General features: G+C 35.8%; 1 protein-coding gene across 2 annotated transcripts; it reads left to right on the top strand.

Moving 5' to 3' along the window:
- Positions 1 to 6269: 6269 nt before the first annotated feature.
- Positions 6270 to 12907, top strand: dnal4a (dynein, axonemal, light chain 4a). 2 transcript variants are annotated; one of them, XM_053514034.1, is made up of 4 exons: positions 6270 to 6356; positions 7024 to 7107; positions 10793 to 10876; positions 11847 to 12907. In XM_053514034.1, the coding sequence occupies exons 2-4, from the start codon at positions 7036 to 7038 to the stop codon at positions 12009 to 12011; spliced, it is 321 nt and encodes a 106-aa protein (XP_053370009.1). In that variant the 5' UTR covers positions 6270 to 6356; positions 7024 to 7035; the 3' UTR covers positions 12012 to 12907. The 2 variants fall into 2 exon arrangements, with proteins under 2 accessions (XP_053370009.1, XP_053370010.1); XM_053514035.1 differs by having other exon boundaries at positions 6291 to 6384.
- Positions 12908 to 23522: the final 10615 nt, after the last annotated feature.

Raw genomic sequence — 23522 nt, 5'->3', positions numbered from 1 at the left:
TAAAATAAAACTAATCACGTTCCATTATTTTTCTCTTCTTCTTTTATTTTATTTATATATATATATATATATATATATATATATATTTTTTTTTTTTTTTTTTTTTTTTTTGTATTTAAATTTGGGGTTTTAAATCATAATATTAAGTAAATACAGTAAAGCTAACAGGAAAGTTTTGTACTTGGAACGTTTACCTGGACCCATTTATGTTGTATTTTATTCTGGTAGAAATCTTGGCTCAAACTGTTTTTTCTACCTGACCTTCCTTAAGGTCCATAAACCATTCTATAACCCATGATGCAGTGCATTTTGTTAAGCAATTGTTGTTAATACTGTATCTATACGTTAAACTTTTGATAACTGTGATTAAATCCACATTCCATATAAAAAGAGATCCCATAAGAAGTGTGCTATGTAATATACTGCGTATCTCATGTATATATATATATATATATATATTTATATTTGATCAAAGTGTTATATCAAAGTATGTTATTATTCTCAGAGTACAGTGATGAAGTGAGGTAGAGGTTCGGCTGCGGCGTCCGTACTGAAATTGAAACACGGAGCACAAACGCCAGCAAACAGTGGACTTGCACCCGTTACTACTGCAGATAAACCTGAGAAGATATTAATATTGTTTTGCACAATTTCGTGATGTTTGATCAGCAGCATGTAGTAGCACAAGGATGAGGATTTGACGGCTGAACTGAAAAGAACTATTGATCTATCATTTATATTCAGTGTTTATCTTCTTTAGAGTTCATTTAAGCTTCTGTATAGTCATTTATTACTGTTAATGCAGTGCCTGTTATTTGTTTAAAGATGTCACTGTAATGTCATGCACCTGGTATATGCATAAAAAGAACCCTCATGTTAAAAGAAAAATCTTTCTTGTGTTGAGCACTTGTTACTCTTTTTTCTATACTGTTGCTTTTCTAAATTCTTCTTGTATCTTTTATTGTGTTACTACTAAACTAACTCTGCAAAACATTTTACTATGAGGAGTTAAATTGACTTCACTTTTAAAAACTCTCATTTGTTTTCTTTCATTGCCTCGGTTATCTAACAATGAAAGAACCACACATAAATGTACTCTACTTCTTATTATTTATCCTTTGGCACTGTCTGCGTTCCTTAGCAACCATTCCATCACATCTCGCTACAGAGCAGACAGCCAGAAACACTTTGCTCATCTTAGGTCACGTGGCCTGCAGAGGAAAAACATGTGCTCGTCTGGAGCTCTAGTGCGGATTAGAATAATCTTACCCATACTTTATGAGAAATACAATGCACATTCTTGACTCGGTGCAATATATGATATCTAAAGTTTCAATAAGCACAAATAAATTGATTAATTTACTTAATACGTATCAGAATTGCATACTGTCTGTAACAGAAATGACTATGGGATAGATTTTTACCGAACTTCTTTTTAATCTAAAAGCCTTACAAAGTAGTAGATTAATTGGTACTCACAGATCATGCAATATTTTTACTATATGAAACACAAACCAGAGTTTGTTGTAGAGAATAAAGATAAAGCACCAAAAGAACTAGGAGTAAAATAAAAGAAAATAAAACAGAGTAAATTGAATTACCAGAAGTAAAATAAAAAAAATTAAGCCTATTCTTCTATTTCTTAGTTTCTGGGATCCAGTTTCTGTGTTTTAATGAACACTATGGTGTTCTAATACTTTTGCCAAGTTAGCTTACAGACATCTGCACAAAGCCATTAACAAATTAACTGATAAAAAGAGATATATTTTATTGAAGTTAATAATTTTATATTGACGATTTCTACAAAATAATAAAAAAACTCAAATTACCCTATAAATTCTATAATGCAATTTCCCATAAGTTTTTTACAGAATATAAAAAAAAGAAAGTATAACTGCAAAGAAGATTTAATAAGTCTTCTCCTTAGTGATACTTTGGTCCTTGTGTCTCATGCGAACTCCCTGCACACTGACCCAAGACGGGAATCAAACCCAGACCCTGGAGGTGCAAAGCGACAGGGTCTACTTTTAAAATGAGACTCTTGGGTCCTTGTGCCATACTGTGGTACTTCTTCCCCTTGGTATAGACATTCTACTGTCTGTTGATGAATTTCCTTTGTACTAAAAAATTAATAATTAAATTGATAAAATTGGACATGTAACCCAAACAATTTAAAGCAAAATCTTCATACAGGTTACATGCAGTGTAAATAAGTCATTATCATTACCGCTTTATCCTGTATATACAGGGTCATAGAGGCCCTGGTGCTTCTCCCAGGAGAGGCAAGGTACACCATCGCAGTGCATCCACACCATACAGGCAATTTGTAAAAGCCAATTAGCCTAATCTGCATGTGTTTGGACTAAGGGAGGAACCTGGAAAACAACCCACCAAGCACTGAGAGAACATGCAAACTCCATGCACACAGACCCAAGGTGGGAATCGAACCCAGACCCTTAAAGTTCAACATGACACTGCTACCTACTAAGCCACCATGCCAACAGTGTAAATCGGTCATATTTATCTATTAACATTTTCTTCATTAGTGAGATCATGACTAAAATTAGGGTCAGGCTATGGTGGTCTACAATTAGGGCAGGGAGAATGAAACTTATACTCAAGTCAATTTTCTATGATCCTCTTATCAGGTCAGAAGTGTAGATCTACTTTTGAAGAAAATGGGACACATACTTTCCTTTCAGTCCTCCTTGTGAAACCAGACTGGAAAACTAGCATTTACTGTACTAGTGCAGTTCTTCTACTTATGAAACCTTAAAAATAAAAACAAATTACATTGATTACCTCATCTAGTCATGAATTATTCATTACATCTAATCTTGCATATACTGAATGCATAAGATATTTTTTAAAAAAGAATAAAAAAAAAACATAAGGGAATGTGAAATAAGTTCTTCTACAAAAACATCTACAACTATTTAGGTCTACATGATCTTATACATTATATGGAGGAAAGTGTTTGGCAAAACCTGCAATGATACATGTATCCAAATACATATAATTCAACATGGAGTTGGTCCCCCTTTGCAGCTATAACAGCTTCCACTCTTCTAAGAAGGCTGTCCACAAGATTTTAGAGTGATTCTATGGGAATTCATGTCCATTCATTCTGTAGAGTATTTATGAGGTCAGGAACAGATATTAGACGAGAAGGCCTGGCTTGCAATCTCCATAACAGTTCATCCCAAAGGTGTTCAACTGGGTAAGGTCAGGGCTCTGTGCGGGCCAGTCAAGTTTTTTCACACCAAACTCATTAAACCATGTCTTTATAGTCCTTGCTTTGTGCACTGGGGTTTTTTATTAAGGTTGGCCTTCACTGGAGATAAGGGAACTGATTGAAATACCTGAATTTAATAATTAACATGTTTGTTAAATACTTTTGTCCATATAATGTATCTTTTCAGACTAGAGAGAAGCATATGAAAAATATGAATTCATTTATCTTCAGTAAGTGCTTTATTGTGGTCAGAGTCATGGGGGATCCAGAGCCTATCCCACGCACCCTGGATGTAAGCCTTAATACACTGTGGGAGGAAGCCATCAGCTGACACCGTGAACACATATCCACACACTCACTCACACGTAGGAGCAATTTGGCACAGCCCATCCACCTTATGGTAGCTTTTTAAGAGGTAGGAGGAAACCAAGGAGGTTGGTGGAAACCCACACAGACCATACACTAAGCTCAACCTCAATGCCATCAAGCCAGAATAGACTAACATAAAACATTATAAGCCCATAAATATTAGATTCATGGATAGGTCATGGGGTTCAGAATATGAATTATTATTTTAGGAAATGCGTCATTCTGCAAAAATAGTGGAAAGTTCTGTCACTTATCGATGTTGATGCCAAAATCATTTAAATTAACATAAATGACCCATTACTTGTATATGTTCAGAAAATATAGTATGTACGTTTAATCATGAAATACATACTTTCACTTTAATGTTAAATATTTAATTGTAGCATTTTTAAAAAGGTTAAGTTCAAAGAAATGTCTTTGATCATACAGTACATGGAAGTTTTCATCTAAAGAGATTTTTTTCATGAAAAATCATAAATCATAAATCTGATTCACAACAACATTAAATATTGAACATTAAAGTGAGAGAATGTCTTTCATGATAAATGTATTTGTATATATTTCTTATAAAATAAGTTAAACACTAAAATCATGGAACAATAATTATTTATTATTAATAATATATAATAAATATCAGTTAGCCCTAATGGCTCTTCATTTAGGTCACTAGATGAAGGGCACTAGACAAATGCAAAAGGTCTGTTAGATACTCACTTTATTTGTTTAGGAATGCCAGAATTTGTTTTGCAATTTTTTGTAAAGCTTTTAAGCATCATGGTTGTTACTTATTTTATAAACATTACTGTCCGAAAAACTAGTTACACCTAATAATTAATTGATTTTGACATAGTTGAAAAACATGTGGTCGTAAACATTTTGTAGATAGTTATGATTTTTCTCTAAATTGTCATTGGTGTTACCATCATTGTTGTTTCTGTTCTCGTTGTTACCATCATTGGTGTTACCATTACTGGTGTTACCATCATTAACGTTACTGTCATTGATTTTACTATTATTGGTGTTATGTCACTAATGTTAATGTCATTGGTGTTACTGTCACTGGTGTTGCCTGGATCTGAAATAACACTAGTTATGACATGTATTAAAAATTAAAATGCATTAATCTTCACTGTTTATTGATTTATAAAGTTTAGGAGTAAGCTATTTCTATTAATGAATTTCTAGGTGTAAATGAATTCTCTAAATTGTCATTTGTGTTACCGTCATTAATGTTTCTGTCACTGGTGTCATCATTATTGGTATTAAATCATTTATTTTACCATCATTGGTGTTACTTAGGACATTAGTGATCTTAGGACAGTTTTTACTGTCATTGGTGTTACCAGGAAGCGAAGTAACACTAGTTATTAAATGTATAAAAATAAAAATGCATTAAACATCCCTTTTTGATCCTATCTCCTAAACAGGACCTTCGTTGTGAGGTAGGGTGGTTTGTGCTCCCCTGTTATGTGAGGTCCCGCAGGGCATGGTTCTTGGACCTTTACTATTTTCTTTGTATATTTAACTTGTAATTCCATTGTTACGTGAATGGCATTTAGTTATACATTCAACTTAGTCTGGACTACCCTAGCCCTCCAGAACCATTGGTGGATTTTTTGGCAGGTGGGGTGGTGCCTCTGCCCCTGAAAATTTGAGGTCAGGAATCTCAGAGTGATTTTCAATAATGATCTACATTTTAATAAGCAGATCAATGCCGTAGTCTAGGCTAGCTTCTTCCAACTCCGCTTATTAGCCAAGGTCAAATCCTTTCTTGGCCGGAGGGAGGAGGCAGCAATTCATGCATTTTTAACTTCAAGACTAACTACTGTAATGCTTTGTATTATGGCAGCAGTCAATCTTCCCTCCATCTTTCAACTTGTACAAAACGCTCCTGCTCGATTTTTAACAAATACTGTACTTCAAAATGGTCCCATATTACTCCTGTCCTTCACTACTCTTCATTGGCTTCCAATGAGTTTTGGAGTCCAATTAAAAATGTTATTATTTGTTTTTAAGTCTCTCAATGGCTTAGCTCCAGCATGTTTAACTGACCTGGTTTGTGTATATTTTACATTTACGCATTTGGCAGACACCCTTATCCAGAGAAACTTATATTATTATCTCACTATACATCTGAGCAATTGAGCAAGGACAACTTGGTTGTGGGATTTGAACCTGGGACCGTCCAAACCATAGTCCAGTGTCTTAACCACTAAGCTACTCCTGACTCAGTGTTGCCACAGTCGCTCATCTTTTCTCCCTGGATTTTAACACAGAGTAGCAAAATTTGACTGTTTTTCTTTTTTTTTTGTTCTTAATATGTGTGATGATTTTATTTTTTAATGTTTCCTTTTCATCAAGCTTAAGAGTAAGTTCTTGCTATTTAAAAAAATCTAGCTGTAAAAGAAGAAATACATTTCAGAAGATTTTTATCACCCAAAATTTAACCTTTTCTGTAGAATTACCTGACTATTAAAATTGATAGGGAGAAAGGAGTAAGAAAAATGTAGGAAGAAATTATACTATTCAAATGTATTTTTACTTGGGTGCAGTTAAAACTCAAAGAAAATTGTTTACTAAGCAATCAAACCAACCACCTAAAGTTTTTAACCACTCTTTCTTTCTTTTCTCTTGCTTTCTCCTCGTCCTTGTTTTTCCCCGCCAGGACAACGGAAGTAGCACGATCACGTGGGTTTCCTCCTCCATGGTTGCTATGGCTGGTTTGTCTCCATGTCAACGGTAGTTGAAGAAAGTAAGTTTCCTCGCAGCGCGAGAAAGCGGTAACGTCACACACACTCAGTGTACACTGCTTAAATAGAATAAATGTACGATTATTAATTAGCGTTAGTGCTAGCGGTCTGTTCTGTGCACAAACACGACTGGGTAGATAACGCCTGTATGGTTACTATGTTAGCCTGTTAGCATTTAGCCCAAACAGAATTGCACCGTTATGTCTAACACACTTTTCTGGCTACTTCTCCTAAACGTTCGGTGGTTAATGTAACTGATTCGGAAATATCGAAAATAAAAATTATAATACTAAAGAGACATTTTCTTGCTAGCGTCACTTGTAAGCATAACGTTAATACACTGGTTTTCATTGTTCTGCTAGCCCGCTAGTCAGCCCAAGGTAACAGCTAGCTGAGAGCAAGATATGGGCATGTCTAAGTTACATGGCTGGAGAAACATGTGTAATTACTATCTTGTTTTATTTATTCTTATAGCGTCGGTAAGTTTTATCACTGCTTGCATTCCCTGTACATAGAGTGCTTAGGGAAAATAACCCTGACTGCCTAGACTTCTCTTGTTGACCCAAGTTAAGTAAAATTGTTTTCTGGTCTGCACCCCATCAAAATATCTGGAAATAAAATAATTATTGTCTCTTACATCTAGTTTTCTATGTTTTTTTCCCCTTCTAGTAAGAAATCCAAATGGCAGAAACAGGAGAAAGTAAGAAAGAGGAGGCGGACTACAAGAGATTACACAGCTTTCCTCTCATTAGGGTTTGTTTTCAGTTTTTGTTATGTTTAAAGTTTTCATCATATAATTCAGTGTGTAGAAATGCAAATGCACACTTATCACACCCCGCACTGCACCACGTACCCCATGATTATCCAGCACTGTTTGACTGGTCACAGCATCTCTCAGGGATCTTTACTGTTTTCTGTTCTGGCACCTAGATCTTGGAATAAACTTCCCCTAGATCTTTGTACAACCAAGCCATAACAATCTTTAAGAGACGGCTAAAGACCTGTCTGTTTCTTAAGCATTTGCGTGTAATAGTATTAAAAAATACTATTAATAATTCTTCCCAATAAGGGTGCCCTAATCAAGTTCAAGTAGGCTTTATTGTCACTTCAACCATATACAGTTAGTACACAGTGAAACGAAACAACGTTCCTCCAGGACCAAGGTGCTACATGCAACATAAATTGACCCATAAATTAACAGAAAAACTAAACTAGCTAACTAAGAGGTCTAGTTAGCTGGCTAGCAGAGACAAGACAGATAATCCTAATATAAATTACAACATAAATGAACAAAAACTAACTAGCTAAGTAAGACTATCTACAGGTTTAACAGACAACATAAAGTGCACGTGCAAATGTGCAAACGAGCAACAACAAAGTGACAGTGCGACAACCCTGACATAACGGAACATAAAATATGGTGTTGAGGTAGTGGAGAAACAGTAAACATTCCTTAACACAGCAGCAAGAATTGAGGAATTAGTGCAAAAAGTAATGAATATTGTGCAAAAGAGATAAACAGTGAAACATTTACAGATTGGTGTGTACTATAGTTTGGTAGTGTAGGTCAGTGTGTCTGCACTTGTGTTGATTAGTCAGTCCAGTCTCATCGAAATTGCATGATAATCACTTAATTTTTACAGATCGGTTGTCTCTCAAGTGGCCAATAACAGAAGCATGCAAAACAGTTTAACACAACTAACCTTATTCACAGATTAAAAACAACACAGTGTGAATAATTTCAGTATAAAAAGTTATCCATAAGGGCAGCTGCTAAATCTCACTAGAACTTCTCAAAAGCTCAATACACTTTAAAATTTTATGATACTTTCTCAGATCATATGTCATATGTATGTACTGTTGTTAGAATTGTACAGATTGGAGAATCCATACTTCCCAGCAGTGTTTGACTGATGGTACTTCCAGCTATTAACCTAGTGAATCAGTGTAAGGATATTTAGTGATGCACTTACATACAGTAAGTCAATCTGGATAAAGTGCCTGCTAAATGAAAATACCAACTTTGTCATTGAAAAACACAAAAGGATTTAATACATTTCCAAATCACTGTGTTGTGATTTTAAGCATGCTCACTGTTTTTGCTGAACCCCAAATCATTCAATGCGGGTGTCGGACACCTTGCTTCTCTTTTTGGTTTTTATACAAGAAAGCTAAAAAATGAAAAGTTTATTATTTATTGTTTGTCACTAGTAGCACATTATTAGGACACAACTTATTTTGCTTCAGTGCCTTATACCAAGAATTAAGAATTCAGTAAGCTGAATGACAATGTGTAAGCTGGATGACAAAAATGTGTCTTCCATAAACATCCAGTATACTGATTTATTTTTTGTTTTAGAGTTTTCTTAGACGTGTTTTGAGTAAAGAGGTTCAAAGAAAAGAGTCAAATCGCACATCCACTGCAGATGCAAAAGCGCTGGAACAACACTCCCACCCAGAACAGCACATTACACTCAGTCACGCTGCTTTGCTTTAAAAGAAGTCCAGAGACCCATCTGTGAAGCTTTGTTTCGGACGCATCTCATTCATTTTACTTAATTTCAGTAAAGGTCCATAAAGAATAGGATTGTGTCCTCTCATAAAATACTCAATATGTAATCAAATCCACAGGATTTGGACATTGAAGAGGGTACTGTTATTTTTGTTTAACACCATATTTCACAGTATAATGATAATAATTATAAAGTTTAAGCTTTGACCTTTAATTTAGGGGATTGTTCAAATTTGTTTAACAGTGTCAATTACAAGATTTTGTATGTGTTCATATTTTTAAGACTCCAAAAGTAAATCAACATTTTGTTTATATATATATTTTTTAACCTAGGGCATTCCTGGGTTGCTTTTGAAGTATGCATCAGGTTATTGTCAATCTGCACACTTAAATGCCAGCAAATGAGACTGGAATTTAATCTGTGCAAATAATCTAGCCCTATACACTTAAGAATTCATACTGCTACTTAAGTCATAAGTAAAATATTCAGTAAATGCAAAGGAAACTGTTCATTTACCAGCCATAAATGCCCACAGCATAAGATTGAATTGGTGTGCTTCGGATCATTATGAGTTCCTTTCCCAGTACTCTTCTTATTCCATCATTGTTTGTAGACATAGTTTCAGAACTGTATTTTTGGACTCTAATCTGTTTTCCTATTTTTAAACTTACCAGTGGTTTACATCTTGCAGCAAACCCCTTTGTATTTATTCTGGTGAAGGCTTCTCTTGATTGTTGACTTTGACAGATGTATCTACTTCCCAGTAGGTAGTCTTGATCTTATAGTGAAGGTTTTTTTTTTTTCCACTAGTGAATAACTCTCGTGTCATATAAAAAGTTGGTCTTTCAGGCTTTTTGGTGTTTCTGAGCTCAGCATTTGTTCTTTTTCTTTTAGGAAAGTATAGAGATAGTAGTTGAGTGTGACCAAATCAACTATGTTCTCTGTTTCTTGAATTTTAGATTTTTCGATCTAATGGTGGCTTGCAGTCATACACTGCCTGGCAAAAAATAGTCTGCATTTCAGGAAGGACAGATTATTGAGCTTCACCAAGTGAAAACTAAGGAGATTTAATATTACTGAAACTATGTTAAGAACATTCAACACATTATTAAAACCTAGAAGGATAGTGCTGAACCATCAACTTTGTGCAGGAAATGTGGTTGACTAAACTAATATGGTTAAAATCTGGTTGAATGGACTAAACATTTGTGTGGCCATTAAAAAGTCACATGTTAGTAAGATGATCATAAAAAAGCTTGAATATGATAGGGAGCATTATGATTTGACTTTGGAGCAATAAAAAGGTCATGTGGTCTGATGAGTTCAGATTGACCATGTTCCAAAGCAATTGGTGCATCAGAGTTAAGAAGGGAAGCACTTGAAATAATGCGGTCATCATGCATAGTGCCTACTGTACAAGTCTGTGGATGCAGTGTTATGATGTGGGGTTGCTTCAATTGGTCAGGACTAGGCATAGTAATAAAATATGGCAGTAAAATGAAGTCAACTGATGACCTGAATGTAATGAATGACCAGGTTATCTTTGACTATCTTTGAGTTTTTCTTTGCTAATGGCACACGCATTTTCCAGGACTCAAATTGTGAAAGAGTTACTACTATATAAATGCATGAGTCTTTTTTTTTTTTTTTTTGGCCGGACAGCATAGCTTTTTGAACTTTCATACTGCAAATTAACAGCAGCAGATTCTTTACAGGCTTGAAATTAACTCTAGATCTGCTTTTTTGTACTTGCAGTCATGATAGAGTAACACATCTTGCCATTCAAAAAGAAAAAGATCCGCCAGTTGTTGTTACTTTTTGTCCTTCTAAAATGAGATGACTGTATATAAAAAGTGCAAGAAGTCATACACACTTAAAAATATTTGGATCTACATACCCTCATTTTTATCGTGTTTCTGTTGTAGCACACAGACATGCCAGAGGAGATGAGAGTCGAAACCATGGAGCTGTGTGTCACAGCCTGTGAAAAGTATGCCACCAATAACGAGGTTAGAACTGTATGCATGTTTCCAGACATGGGCAGGTATGGGCAGGGGTACTGAATTGGCTCTGTGCATGGCTCTGTTTTCCCACCCACACTCGTAGGAGTGTTGACAGGTTCTCAGTCTGTCTGGCTCAGAGTCTAAACACTTACATCATGCCGATCCCTCATAGTGTAGCCATCTGGACAGTAACTGTAGCCTACTCGTCTTGTAACCGTTACCATACATTCTGTTAGCTTTGAGAACTTTAGTAATGTGGGCTGCTGATTGACTCACAACAGTTTTATATTCGTGTCAGGGTTGCCAAATCTGCTAGAAGCAGACTGGATCCGCTTAAATAGCAGTCCCAAAGATGCTAGCCAATAACAAAAATCCAACAGAAGGTAGCTTATATTTAGCTGCCGGAAGGTCATTTCTAAATAAACCTTTAGCTTTTCAGATTGGTCTGGGAAAATGAAATCATGAATCATAATTGTTAACTGACTGCACTCTGTTTATTTCAGCTTTTGTTTAAATAGTCATCCTGTGTTTTCTGTATTTTAAGAAACCAAATTAAAAGACTAGTAAAGTAAAAACTGAAATAAAATAAGGGTAAAGTCAGTGCACAGCTGAAGAATATTAAGAGTATGATGTTGACTTTCTTACTATTTAGGGCTTTTAATGGCTCTTATATAACAGTTCTGTCCAGTGGTATCCCAGTAGTTCATTATTAATTCCACCATTTTGCATTCAATCCAGAACATATTTCATAAGGAAGCAGAAATTTTATCAGAGTGTGTATTGTTGCATAAATAAAGAGTAGCTATGAGAGTGAGTAGACCAATTTACTGATACCAATAGCTTTTATTTATAAACGGCAACAAATTATTTAAGAAGTTCACAGTTATAGGAAGTATGTCTGCATGCATATGGTAAGAGATCACTTAGTGATGACTTGACTATTACTGTAAGTGACTTACATTATTCTCTTCCTCAGAGTGCAGCTAAGATGATAAAGGAGTCCATGGATAAGAAGTTTGGGAGTTCTTGGCATGTAGTAATCGGCGAGGGTTTTGGATTTGAGGTGACTCACGAAGTAAAGAATCTATTGTACATGTTTTTCGGCGGCAGCCTAGCGGTGTGTGTTTGGAAGTGCTCCTAGCGCTGATGTCACTCCAGCCACTTTCCTCTTCCTTCACACACTACCTTCTTTTATATATTTATATACCTGCGTTCACAGTACTGTTTCAGCTATGCAGATCTTTTTCTACTTGACTTTTGTGTGCATGTGTGTTTATTGCGTGTGTATGTCTGAGACAAAATCTGACAGCATAAGCCGTTTACAGCTCACCTACTGTACTTTTTTCTGCTTTTTTTTTTACATAGAATGCAGGGCATCATTCAAAGTATTGACTAATAGCTACTAATAATTGTCTCAGTGAAATTGATGGACCCTGGAATTAATTTTACGTCCAACGGATTTATCACATTCTGTTGTGTGCTGTGTAGCATACTGCTGTAGTATTCGACCCCAAGGTGATTTTAAAGTGCAGTTTGTAATGTGTAATTGTTTGTCAACCTGTAATAATCACATAACATCAAGAATACCTTAGAAAAACTGTGATTTACAGTATTGGCATGGGCTGGATTGGCTAGTGTCTTTATCTCAGGCTTTTGTTTACACTTTTCTGGCCCAGAAATAAGCTCCTCCCCAGCCAGATCAGAGCTGCTCAGGTCTGCCCATTATTTCATGCCTTATGAGGCAGCAGAGGGCTCTTAAAATTACAAACTGCTCCTTTAAGAACATATGTCCTGTGTTGTAGTGTATGAAAGAGAAGCGTGTTTGTCATTTTCAAATACCCCTTATTTTTTTTCCTTTCATTTTGCCTGCCAGGCAATCTGTTTTAAAGAATTTCCTCAATACTTTTATGTCTTTTTTTTCCCTACCCATATCTCTGACTGTTTTCTTTACTAAACCAGCATTTCTATCATGTGTGCCATGTTGGTTAATTTAAATACAAGTGTAAATCTTTTTAAATAAAAAGAAATGTAAATTAATATCTTCGTTTTGTCATTTTTAAATAGGGAAGCTACACACTTGGAACTTTACAACAAATGAACACCTTCATAACAAACTGGAACAAAAATTACTCAGTAAACATCAGTGCTTATCAGTAACCTACACGCAGCCACACTCAATGCAATTTGGAAACACCTATCATCTAAAATACGTCATTGGACTGTGGGGTAAAAAACAAGCATGGAGAGAACCAAGTAAACTACACACAGACTGGAGGCAAGATTCAAACTCCCAACCCTTGACTGGTATTAGTAAAGTTAAAATTCTAAATTAAGGCTAAATTTATCTTAATGAAGTTCAGGGTTCCTAAGCTGCTGCCTGAATATAAGTACTAAAGTGAAACTTTCATATATTTTAGTATCTCAAAATATTAATATTGCCTAAGATCAATAAAAAAAAGATTTACAACACAGAAATGTACATCTTCTGAAAATTGTTTATTTATCCACCCAATACTTAATTAGGGCTCCTTTAGCATGAATTGGTGTGTAAGTGCGGCATGGCATGAAGGCGATCAGCCTGTGGCACTGCTTATTAAAGACCTGGTTGCTTCGATAGCAGCATTCAGCTCATCTGCATTTTTGGGTCAGGTGTTCCGAAACTTCATCTTGACAACATTCCATGGTTTCTCTAGGGCGTTCAGGTCAGGTTAGTTGGGTAAACCAGTTACTGGTAGTTTTGGGACTGTGGAATGGTGTTTAGTCTCGCTGGACTAGCAGACGGAAGCATGAAGTGCTCTAAAACACAGTGGACCAACATATGCAGATGGCATTGCAACCCAAATCATTACCAACTATGGAAACTTCACACATGACTCCAAGCAACTTCTGTGCTTTTCTACTCTTTCTCCAGACTCTGAGCCCTAATTTTCCAAATAAAATGCAAAATTTAGTTTCTACTTAGTCCAGTTCCTCTATTTCTTAGGTAAGATGGTTCTGACGTCTGTGGTTCTGAGTGGCTTGATACTAGGAATGCAATCCATTTCTTCAGGATATCTGAGCATAGTGGCTCATGATGCACTGACTCCAGCCTTACTCCATTTCTTTAAAGCTCTCTTAAGGTCTTGAATCAGTCTTTGCTTGACAATATTTTTAAGCTTGCAGTCTTCACTGTTGTTTGTGCACCTGTGCAGCTCGTGCAAACTTTTGACTCGTGGTGTATGTATGTGGGCTATACAGTTATAATAGCATTTAGAAAACCTGGTGAAAGAAAGTTCCAAATGCACCAGCGCCCTACACACGAGTGCATCTCATGTCTACTTTCTAGCATTATTTTAAGGTGCACTTACATAGGAATTTGATTCTCCCGTTCAGCACCCTGACTTCAGCCCCACTGAACACCTTTGTTTAGTGCTTACTGTCCTTGTGGAGGGTTGCGATGATCAACTGTCGTGTCACGTCAGCAGTCTTCCCCATGTGTGAACTGAACTAGGTCAAGATCTACAAGGTATTTATACTGTATGAATAGTAATTTACGCAAAATGGATATTTTGACATACTGGATTTTAATTTTATTCATGAGCTGTAAGCCATAATTATTGAAAAGGGTTGAAATATTTCACTTTACATATAATGAATGTAGGTTTGGCCCAGCCACTGGATGCAGTGCCGGTCTTAAGCCTGGATAAAATGGACTAATAACTTAGTCCATTTTGGAAGAACATCTGCCATATAAACTTTGCCAAGTTGTGTGGATTGAATGGACCCCTCAACGGGAGCAGCCAAAGGACTAACAACATATCATGAATGCAGGATATATTAGTTATAACTTTCAATTTAAATTGTAAAAGATGTTTTCCTGTTATTGTAAATTAACTAGATGCACTGAAAATGTATGTGCGTTTATTTATTTATTTTATTTTTGTAGGTAATTACTGAAAAATGTATTTTTTACAGTTGCTTTGTGGCTCTATATCAAATAACACTTAAAAGACTTGGCTATATGAAGTTTACTTGAATAACAGTGCAAACATAAAAAGCCCTTCGGTAGCAGTTTCTCCTTTCTGCCCTGCAGAGGTATATATTTAAATAGTGCAGGGTAGGCAAAATCTGATGCCTGTAATTTGAAGTCTAAATTTCCTGTGATTAAATGATCTGCCTTTAGATGTTTTTTTCTCTGGTTCACTCTACCTGCCTCACATCTATGTGCATTTAAGCTATCCCATTTTATATCTTCCATTATGTGTTCTCTCTCTCTCTCTCTCTCTTTCATTTTGCCCAGCAGCACTAGCCAGACATATAACTTGACTTATAAGACTTATACCTCCTTTCTATTCAACCCCCAAGGGTATGGGTTTGATTCCCGCTTTGGGTCCGTGTGTGTGGAGTTTGCATGTTGGCCCCGTGCTTGGTGAGTTTCTTACAAGTACTTGTTTGTCCTCCCATGGTCCGAAGACATGCAGGGTAGGCTACTTAGCATTTCGAAACTGCTCATAGTGTGTGAGTGAGTGTGTGCTTGTGTCCTTATGTGTCTTATGCACCAAGGCCCTGGGTTAGGGTCAAGACCTTGTGCGATTCTGAACAGGATAAGCGGTATAGAGAAAGAATAAATGAGAGTGATTCCACACTAGCTCCAAGTATGTGCACAGATTGGTTCTCACCAGGAGCACTGGAAATTTTGCTCATCCCACTGCTTCTCTGAGCACAGAGACCAACTGAAAGAGGATCGTGTCTGGGAGGAGATAACAGCAGGAAAAGGATTAAAAGGCATTGGACTAGTAGTAAGGAAGGAGGGCAGCTTTTAATTAGCTTTTTAATAAGTTATTTTCTTTTTAATACCATAAACAAGTCATGTAGTTTCATCACTTACGAGCTTGTAGATATAACACAATATTAGTATTGCCTTCGACACGATTACTATGTTTTTAAGAATACTCTAGCATTTTTGAATATAATTTCTAATCCCCTGTATCTGTAGAATTATATGTGATGAAATTAGGTATAGATTATCTGTTGTTATATTATGTATGACTAGATTATGTGCATATTATGTGTGATGAGGTTATTTGTAAATTATGTGTGATTAGATAAGGTTTAGATTAGGTGTAATTAGATTAGATGTAGATTATGTGTAGTTAAATTAGGTGTACATTATGTGTGATTAGATTAAGTATATATTATGTGTGATTAGATTATGTGTAGATTATGTGTACATAATGGGTGATTAGATTAGGTGTGATTAGATTAGGTGTAGATTATGTGTAATTAGATTAAGTATATATTATGTGTGATTAGATTATATGTTATTAGATTAGGTGTAGATTATGTGTGGTTAGATTAAGTATATATTGTGTGATTAGATTATGTGTAGATTATATGTTATTAGATTACAGTAGGTGTACATAATGGGTGATTAGATTAGGTGTGATTAGATTAGGTGTAGATTATGTGTGATTAGATTAAGTATATATTATGTGTGATTAGATTATATGTTATTAGATTAGGTGTAGATTATGTGTGGTTAGATTAAGTATATATTGTGTAATTAGATTATGTGTAGATTATATGTTATTAGATTACAGTAGGTGTACATAATGGGTGATTAGATTAGGTGTGATTAGATTAGGTGTAGATTATGTGTGATTAGATTAAGTATATATTATGTGTGATTAGATTATATGTTATTAGATTAGGTGTAGATTATGTGTGGTTAGATTAAGTATATATTGTGTGATTAGATTATGTGTAGATTATATGTTATTAGATTACAGTAGGTGTACATAATGGGTGATTAGATTAGGTGTGATTAGATTAGGTGTAGATTATGTGTGATTAGATTATGTGTAGATTATATGTTATTAGATTAGGTGTGATTAGATTGGGTGTAGATTATGTGTGGTTAGATTAGGTGTACATTATGTGTGATTAGATTAAGTATATATTATGTGTGATTAGTTTATTTGTTATTAGATTAGGTGTGATTAGATTAGGTATATATTATGTGTGATTTGATTGGGTTTAGTTTTTTTGTGATTCGATAAGATGTACATTATGTGTGTTTAGATAGCCTTTACATATGAATGTAGCCTAGCTTGTTAATATTACACTTAGTTAGCTGGTCCACAGCTTGTGCATCACCTGTCAGAGAGTGCGTATCAAGGGAATACCAATAAAAACACATCCCATGGAGAAGAACACAGCTTGAACATGCACAAGAAAAATGCCAGTGATGTTCTTTTTCTCCATGAGTTTATTCAGTGCCATCACAGTTTCTCTCTCTGTGTGTCTCTCTCTCCTTCTCTTCTTGTGTCACTATCCCCCCTTCTTTCTGCCATTCTTCTCCCTATTTCTTTGTCAGTAGATCACTTGCTCTCTCATGAATTCACACACATACAGAGCAGAGTAAATAAAATATTCATATATAGCCAGTGACTAAATTTACCATGAGGGAAAACATGCTTCAATGGGACTCACATTTTTCATGTGAACAATCCACAGAGAAAGAATGAACATTTCTATATTATGTCCTTACACATACTAGTGTAAACCGTATTTGGACAGTACCACAGTTCATTATAAGATAGAACGCAAAAGCCTTAAAATACAGTAAGAGCGAACTGTCTAGTTAACAAAATAAAAGTTGAATCTTGTGAATAATGCTTAAAGAAAAGCATGAATATTTTATTCAGTCTGCACCTGAATACAGTATATACTGTAACATGCAGCATGAACTGTTTCTCCTTCTTTCCTCTTCTCTGCGCTAGTATGTGTGTGTGTGTGTGTGTGTGTGTGTGTGTGTGTGTGCATCGATAAGAGAGGTCTAAATAAACCTGTCATGGACTGCAGAAGGAAAAATACCCCTCATCCCAGCAGCGTGATTGGAATGACAGAATAATACAGTTGCATCGTTTCTTCCTTGGCTGTTCTCGCCATCGTAATGTTTCAGTATTGTGATGTTCAGCATCTTCCGTGGTGTGTTTTGTGCTGTGGCCATCAATAAGAACAATATGATTGATGAAGGAATTTTCTGTGATTTTTTTAAAGGCTGGAAATAGGCAGTCGTGTACTGAGTCGGGTAAATAGGCTTTTAATAACGCAATTCATAATGCAGTAGTTTGCATTACAAAGGAGGCGACACAAGACGACCCGTGTCCAAAATATAATACTGCTGCATGGAATATTTGTCTTATTAGTATTTAATTTTATGTATTATTGTTGTTCCAGACAGCAGCTTGAGGTATTACCATATCCTTCACACCATAAATACACACACATACTACATTCATACTTACACATCAGAGTCATGATGTAGCACATACTGTCGCTATGTTGCACATTTGCACACTGCTCATGTGTTACACATTTCTTGTTTGTGTGTCTACACTATTCATTTAGACATAAAATGAAGACCTAGAAACATGGACAATAACACAGCTACTGACACACACATTATTTCAATTCTTAATGTTTCAATCATATGACTGGATCGTACCCAAACACCATATTTTTATCCTACTATATACTTAGTTATATTTTATACCTCGCAGTTTACACTAACATTTTGCACTTTCTGTATATCCTGTGTCATTTATATAATTGTATAAATTTTTTTTTAATTTTATTTTTATTTGTTTATCAAACAAATTCATTTTTGTTCATTTGTATGCTCTCACTTACTCATCGTCATTATCACTTAATCCTGTTTTCAGGGTTGCGGGGGCCCGAAGCCTACAGTATCCCAGGAGACTTAGGGCACACTCTGGACAGGGCGCCAATCCATCGCAGGGCACACACACATACACTCACTCACACACCGATTCACACACTACAGGCAATTTGAGAACACCAATTAACCTAACCTACATGTCTTTGGACTGTGGGAGGAAACTGGAGTACCCGGAGGAAATAATTTGATTTTTTTTTTGGAAAAGTAATCTATCTTTCCATTTTAGGTCCTAGACAATCATATAAGTATTTCATTGCATATACTGTGTATGGATGTGTACATGACAAATACAATTTGAATTTAATTTTTTATTTATTACACTAGTAACCTAGTAAACCAGTGTAAGGATCTATCCAAAGACAGAAACTTTAACTTGCATTTTGTAAGTCGCTCTGGATTTGCCAAATGCCTAAATGTAAATGTCAGACTTGACTTATAGTCTGGTCCATAAGTATTTTCATATTGTATTGTGTACACCACCACTTTACAGATTTAAAATGAAGCACTCAAGATTGATGAGTTTTAGATTTAAATCAAGAGGTTTAACAAAGATATTGCATTAAGTATTTACAGCCAGGAATTACAGCCAAAATGTATAAAGTCCATTTTCACAGGATCAATGGTAATTATGCACTAACATAATCAAAAATGTTAGTTTATATATGAATTCAAAACTGGAACCCATGTACACGACCTAATACTGAAATAAAATGCCTCCGTTGAGCTGTTTTGTCTTCAGCAAGTAAAAGTTGGGTTGAGGTCAGGTGAATGACTTGGACCTTTAAAAGCACTCAGTTATCTCTGTACACTTTGGGCTATTATCAATCATATTGTATTGTGTAACCATTGTATTGTACTGTGAAGTTTTGTTCTACATGTCATGGCAGCATTTGACTGAATCTGAGCAGAAAGTAAAGCACTTATACCCTGAAGAATCAATCCTATTACTTCCATCAGTAGTCACATTATCAATAAACACCAGTGGCCCAGATCAATTGGCAGCCATACATGTTCATGCCTTAACACTGCCTCTGTCATGTTTAAAAGATGATGCAACATGTTTTGATCTTGTTTTAAAATTAAACAGGCTTTTATTTAGCGCTATTACAACTTAAGGTGACATTCATGAAGGTGTCTTTTGAATATACATAGGTTTGTACAATGATATTTCTACCTCTTCTACAGTGTTCTTGATTTGGCTAAATGTTGCAAAGAATTTCAATCCAATTCAAATTAGTTTTCTTTCGTTGCTTCATTTGGTGTTGCTGAGGTCACCAGAGCATGTCCTCTTTTTAAGAATGTACCAACTTCAGTTGCATTAATGGCTCTTTACACTTTGTTTATGACTGAAAGTCTATTAGTTTTTATTCCTTTTACTTGCCTTGTTCAGACTGCCAGCCCATATCTGATTTTTGGCATGTCCAAATTGGAATCAGATCGGAATCATATTGCTTGCGTGTAGTCTGAACACTGAAAAAAACCACACTGAATCTGATTTTTGCAAATCCAATTTGAACCACATTCAGACGTGGTTTGGAATCAAATTAAAATCAAATTCCTAAAGATGTGTCTCACTCTACCCACTAGAATCAGATTTCAAACTTTCCATTACATCACTCGCAACATGATATAGAAGTTCAAGTCAACATGATCTCATGGTATGGCGAAGGATCCATGGTTAAAAAATGAGCAGGAAGACAAAGGAAGAAAGGGAGATGAAAATGAAAAGCAATAGTCCCTGGACAGAGGTTAAATTAATAGCTCTTTGATAGCACTTTAAGAGAGGATGCCTCTGCACAGGCAAAGCCATGGGTTACATTTTGGGTTGCATGTTATGTTATGTTGTGGTTATTAGTCTGCTGCTATAATCACCAGCATTTGACATTGCACAAAACATGTGCTGTGGTCTAACACAGCATCCAAAGCAGATAGGTTGAAAGTGTCTTGGATGTCTTGCAGATTAGGCTAATTGGCATTCCCAATTTGTCTGTGTGTGAGTGTCTGTATATGTGTCTACTCACTGTGATAAAGTAGCACCCTGTCCAAGGTGCATCCATCAAGTTTTCTGGGATCGGCTCCTGTGACCCTGTATACAGGATTAAGTGGTATAAATGAAGATTAAGTGAGAAATACTATATTTATTTATTCCCAAAAACTTGTTTATTTAAATATTTAAAAAATCTAAAGATTTCATTTGTATTATGTTGTACATGTGAATTTTTATTCCCCAGAAACAGCTTGGATTTTTACACCACAGTTTCTAGAGTTTACACAGAATGATGTCAAAACATCCAGTGAGTGGCAGTTTTGCAGGCAGAAATGTCTTGTTAAGCGGTTAAAGGAGAATGGACAGGATTTTTCTGGATCTTCCTGACAGAAGGATTATGGGAACTCATAAAGCCATCCTTTTCTACTTTGGTATTGCAGAATGTCCTGTACATCAAACCTCAAGGCAGATTCTCAGAGAAGGGCAGAGAACCGTGTCAGATGACACTACAGTATAGTCAGGCAAGAGCAGGAATCTGAAGCTAGACCAGACATTGGCTTACAGGAATTGAACAGCTAAAGACTGGAAAAGGACCAGGAGATAAATCAATGCTTACTGTAGCCTCAGATTCCTGAGAGGAATCAGTTGCTGTTTTAAGGCGGCAGCCGGAGAATGCTAATAAGCATGTGAGTGGAGCTAGTTATTGAGCAACTGATAATGTTACAGCTGACTACACACTTACTGGATGATACATATTATACAAAAGTTAGTTCCGACTGAGCAATCTAATTGAACGAGAGGCACTCCACGAGTTTGCTAATAGCCAGTAACAGCACTGGCACATTTAACAACATGTATCACTCAACGTGTTCTAAAAACTTTTTAATTATAATAGACGTCTGTCTCTGTAGGTGAAAGTAGGTCTGTATGGTCTGCAATACTGAGGAGAGAGCCACTGCCTGCCAAAACTCACATTTACAACCGGTCTGGGAAGCAAATTTCAGCAAGAAAACACTTTTGATCCCATTGTCACCTTAAGCAACACTTTGATTACTTAATAATTGCTTTTAAGTCATTCCAAAGTTGTCTCATAATCAGCTGTGTTGTATTTACAACTAAGGAAACTACAACTAGCTCTAACTAGCTTCTACCACAAGGCAGAATCCCAAATCTCTCTCTATTTGGTAATCAAGGGCCCTAATTGACATGAAGAACAAGTGCACTAGATTTCCATTTAACATGTCTTGATGATTTAACCCAAAAAACCTGTAAATTACCATAGCTGATATTCTAAAGCAGAATAACTGGAAATATATATATATAAAAAAAAAAAACTTACCATTTTTTACCAAATTTACCACTCCATCCACCACCTTCATGGTTTGGTTACATAGTACCAGAGAGAATTCAAAACTACTTTCTTCTCTGTATATAATAATAACTGGATAAATAAACAAACAATTCATAACCTGTTCATAATAATGAATTTTTATGGAACTCGATAATCAGCACAACATCACTCCCTCTCATGTGATATTGCTTAAATATAATATAACTGGCAGTGGTGGTTAAAACTCTAGTCTACCGAGCAGAAGGGCAAGGGTTCAAGAGGTAGCACTACCAAGTTGCGACTTTGGGGGGGGGGACCCTTTACCCCTTAATCCTGTCTGCTATATCATGTGTATATGACCAATAAAACCTTCTTTCTTCTTCTAACATAATTGAATAAGGTCTTTTCTGAAAATTAAATTAATTCAGCTCCTCTCTGCATGTTTGATCTGAGAGATCAAAACCATCAAGGAGGCCACTGAAAGATGATTTGAGCTGAGGGGGAAAAAAACCCTGTTCTACTTATTTGATGTCATTGTTTCCATCAGAACTCCTAAGCAGCCATTCATTCAGATTTAACTAAATGTACACACTGCCATCTGGTGTAGAAAAATAGTTACACAGAGGTTACATAGTTATTCATTTTTTTTCTCATATTTTTGTCTTTGCTCTCACTCTCTCTGCTTTTAAAATTAGTCATTTTTCTGGTATTCTCTATATACTGTCGTGTGTAAAAAAAATAGTGCCCCCTCTTTTTATTTATTCTATAGGGGTGTGTGTGTGTGTGTGTGTGTGTGTGTAAAAATATAATAATAATAATTATCTGATTGTAACAGGTCTTAGTATTCAATAAACACAACCTCAAACGAACAACAGCATATAACTTTTTTCATAGCGCCATTATTTATTTTCACATAAATAAAGTCAAATATAATAGTACCCTCTTACTGCTTCCACAGGATTTAAGAGGGTAAGTTGCAGCCAGGTGGGTGCTGCTAATCATCATTAATTAATTATCAGCAGGTGTGTAGTACTCTATAAAAGCTGGCTGGCCTGGAGCATTCAGTTGTGTGTTAACGCAATGCCAAGAGGAAAAGACCTGAGCAATGGGCTTAACAAAGCAATTGTTCCTTTACATCAATCTGGAAAAGGTTATAAAACATCTGATTGTATTTGCCTACCGTAATACTAAGACCTGCTGCTATAATATGATTTTATTACAGTATGTTTTTACATTTAAAAAAATCATAGAATGAAAAGAGGGGGCACTTACTTTTGCACAGGACTGTATGCAGCTTTTGTGTATGATGTTTGCATATTGTTAGTATTTTAGTAAAGCAAAAAAATGGTTAGGCCTAAACTGAGTACCTAGAACAAACCCACAAAGCAAAGCGGTGTACATGCAAACTCTATGCACTCAGACTAGAAGTGAGCATCAAACCCTTGACCTTAAAGCTGTGAGGTGATGGTGCCTACCACTAAGCTACATGCCACCACATTATTCCGTCCACATACATTTGATAAACTGGGGCATGTGGAGGATTTTATTTTGTTTTGTGAGCAGCCTACACACATGTTCTGTTATAGTAGTGTGGGTGTCAGTACTGCCTGCA

Source organism: Clarias gariepinus, chromosome 16 (genome assembly GCF_024256425.1).
Source record: "Clarias gariepinus isolate MV-2021 ecotype Netherlands chromosome 16, CGAR_prim_01v2, whole genome shotgun sequence".
Taxonomy (NCBI): domain Eukaryota; kingdom Metazoa; phylum Chordata; class Actinopteri; order Siluriformes; family Clariidae; genus Clarias; species Clarias gariepinus.
Note: the sequence above shows the minus strand (reverse complement) of the source record. Positions and strands in the feature narration are given on the sequence as shown.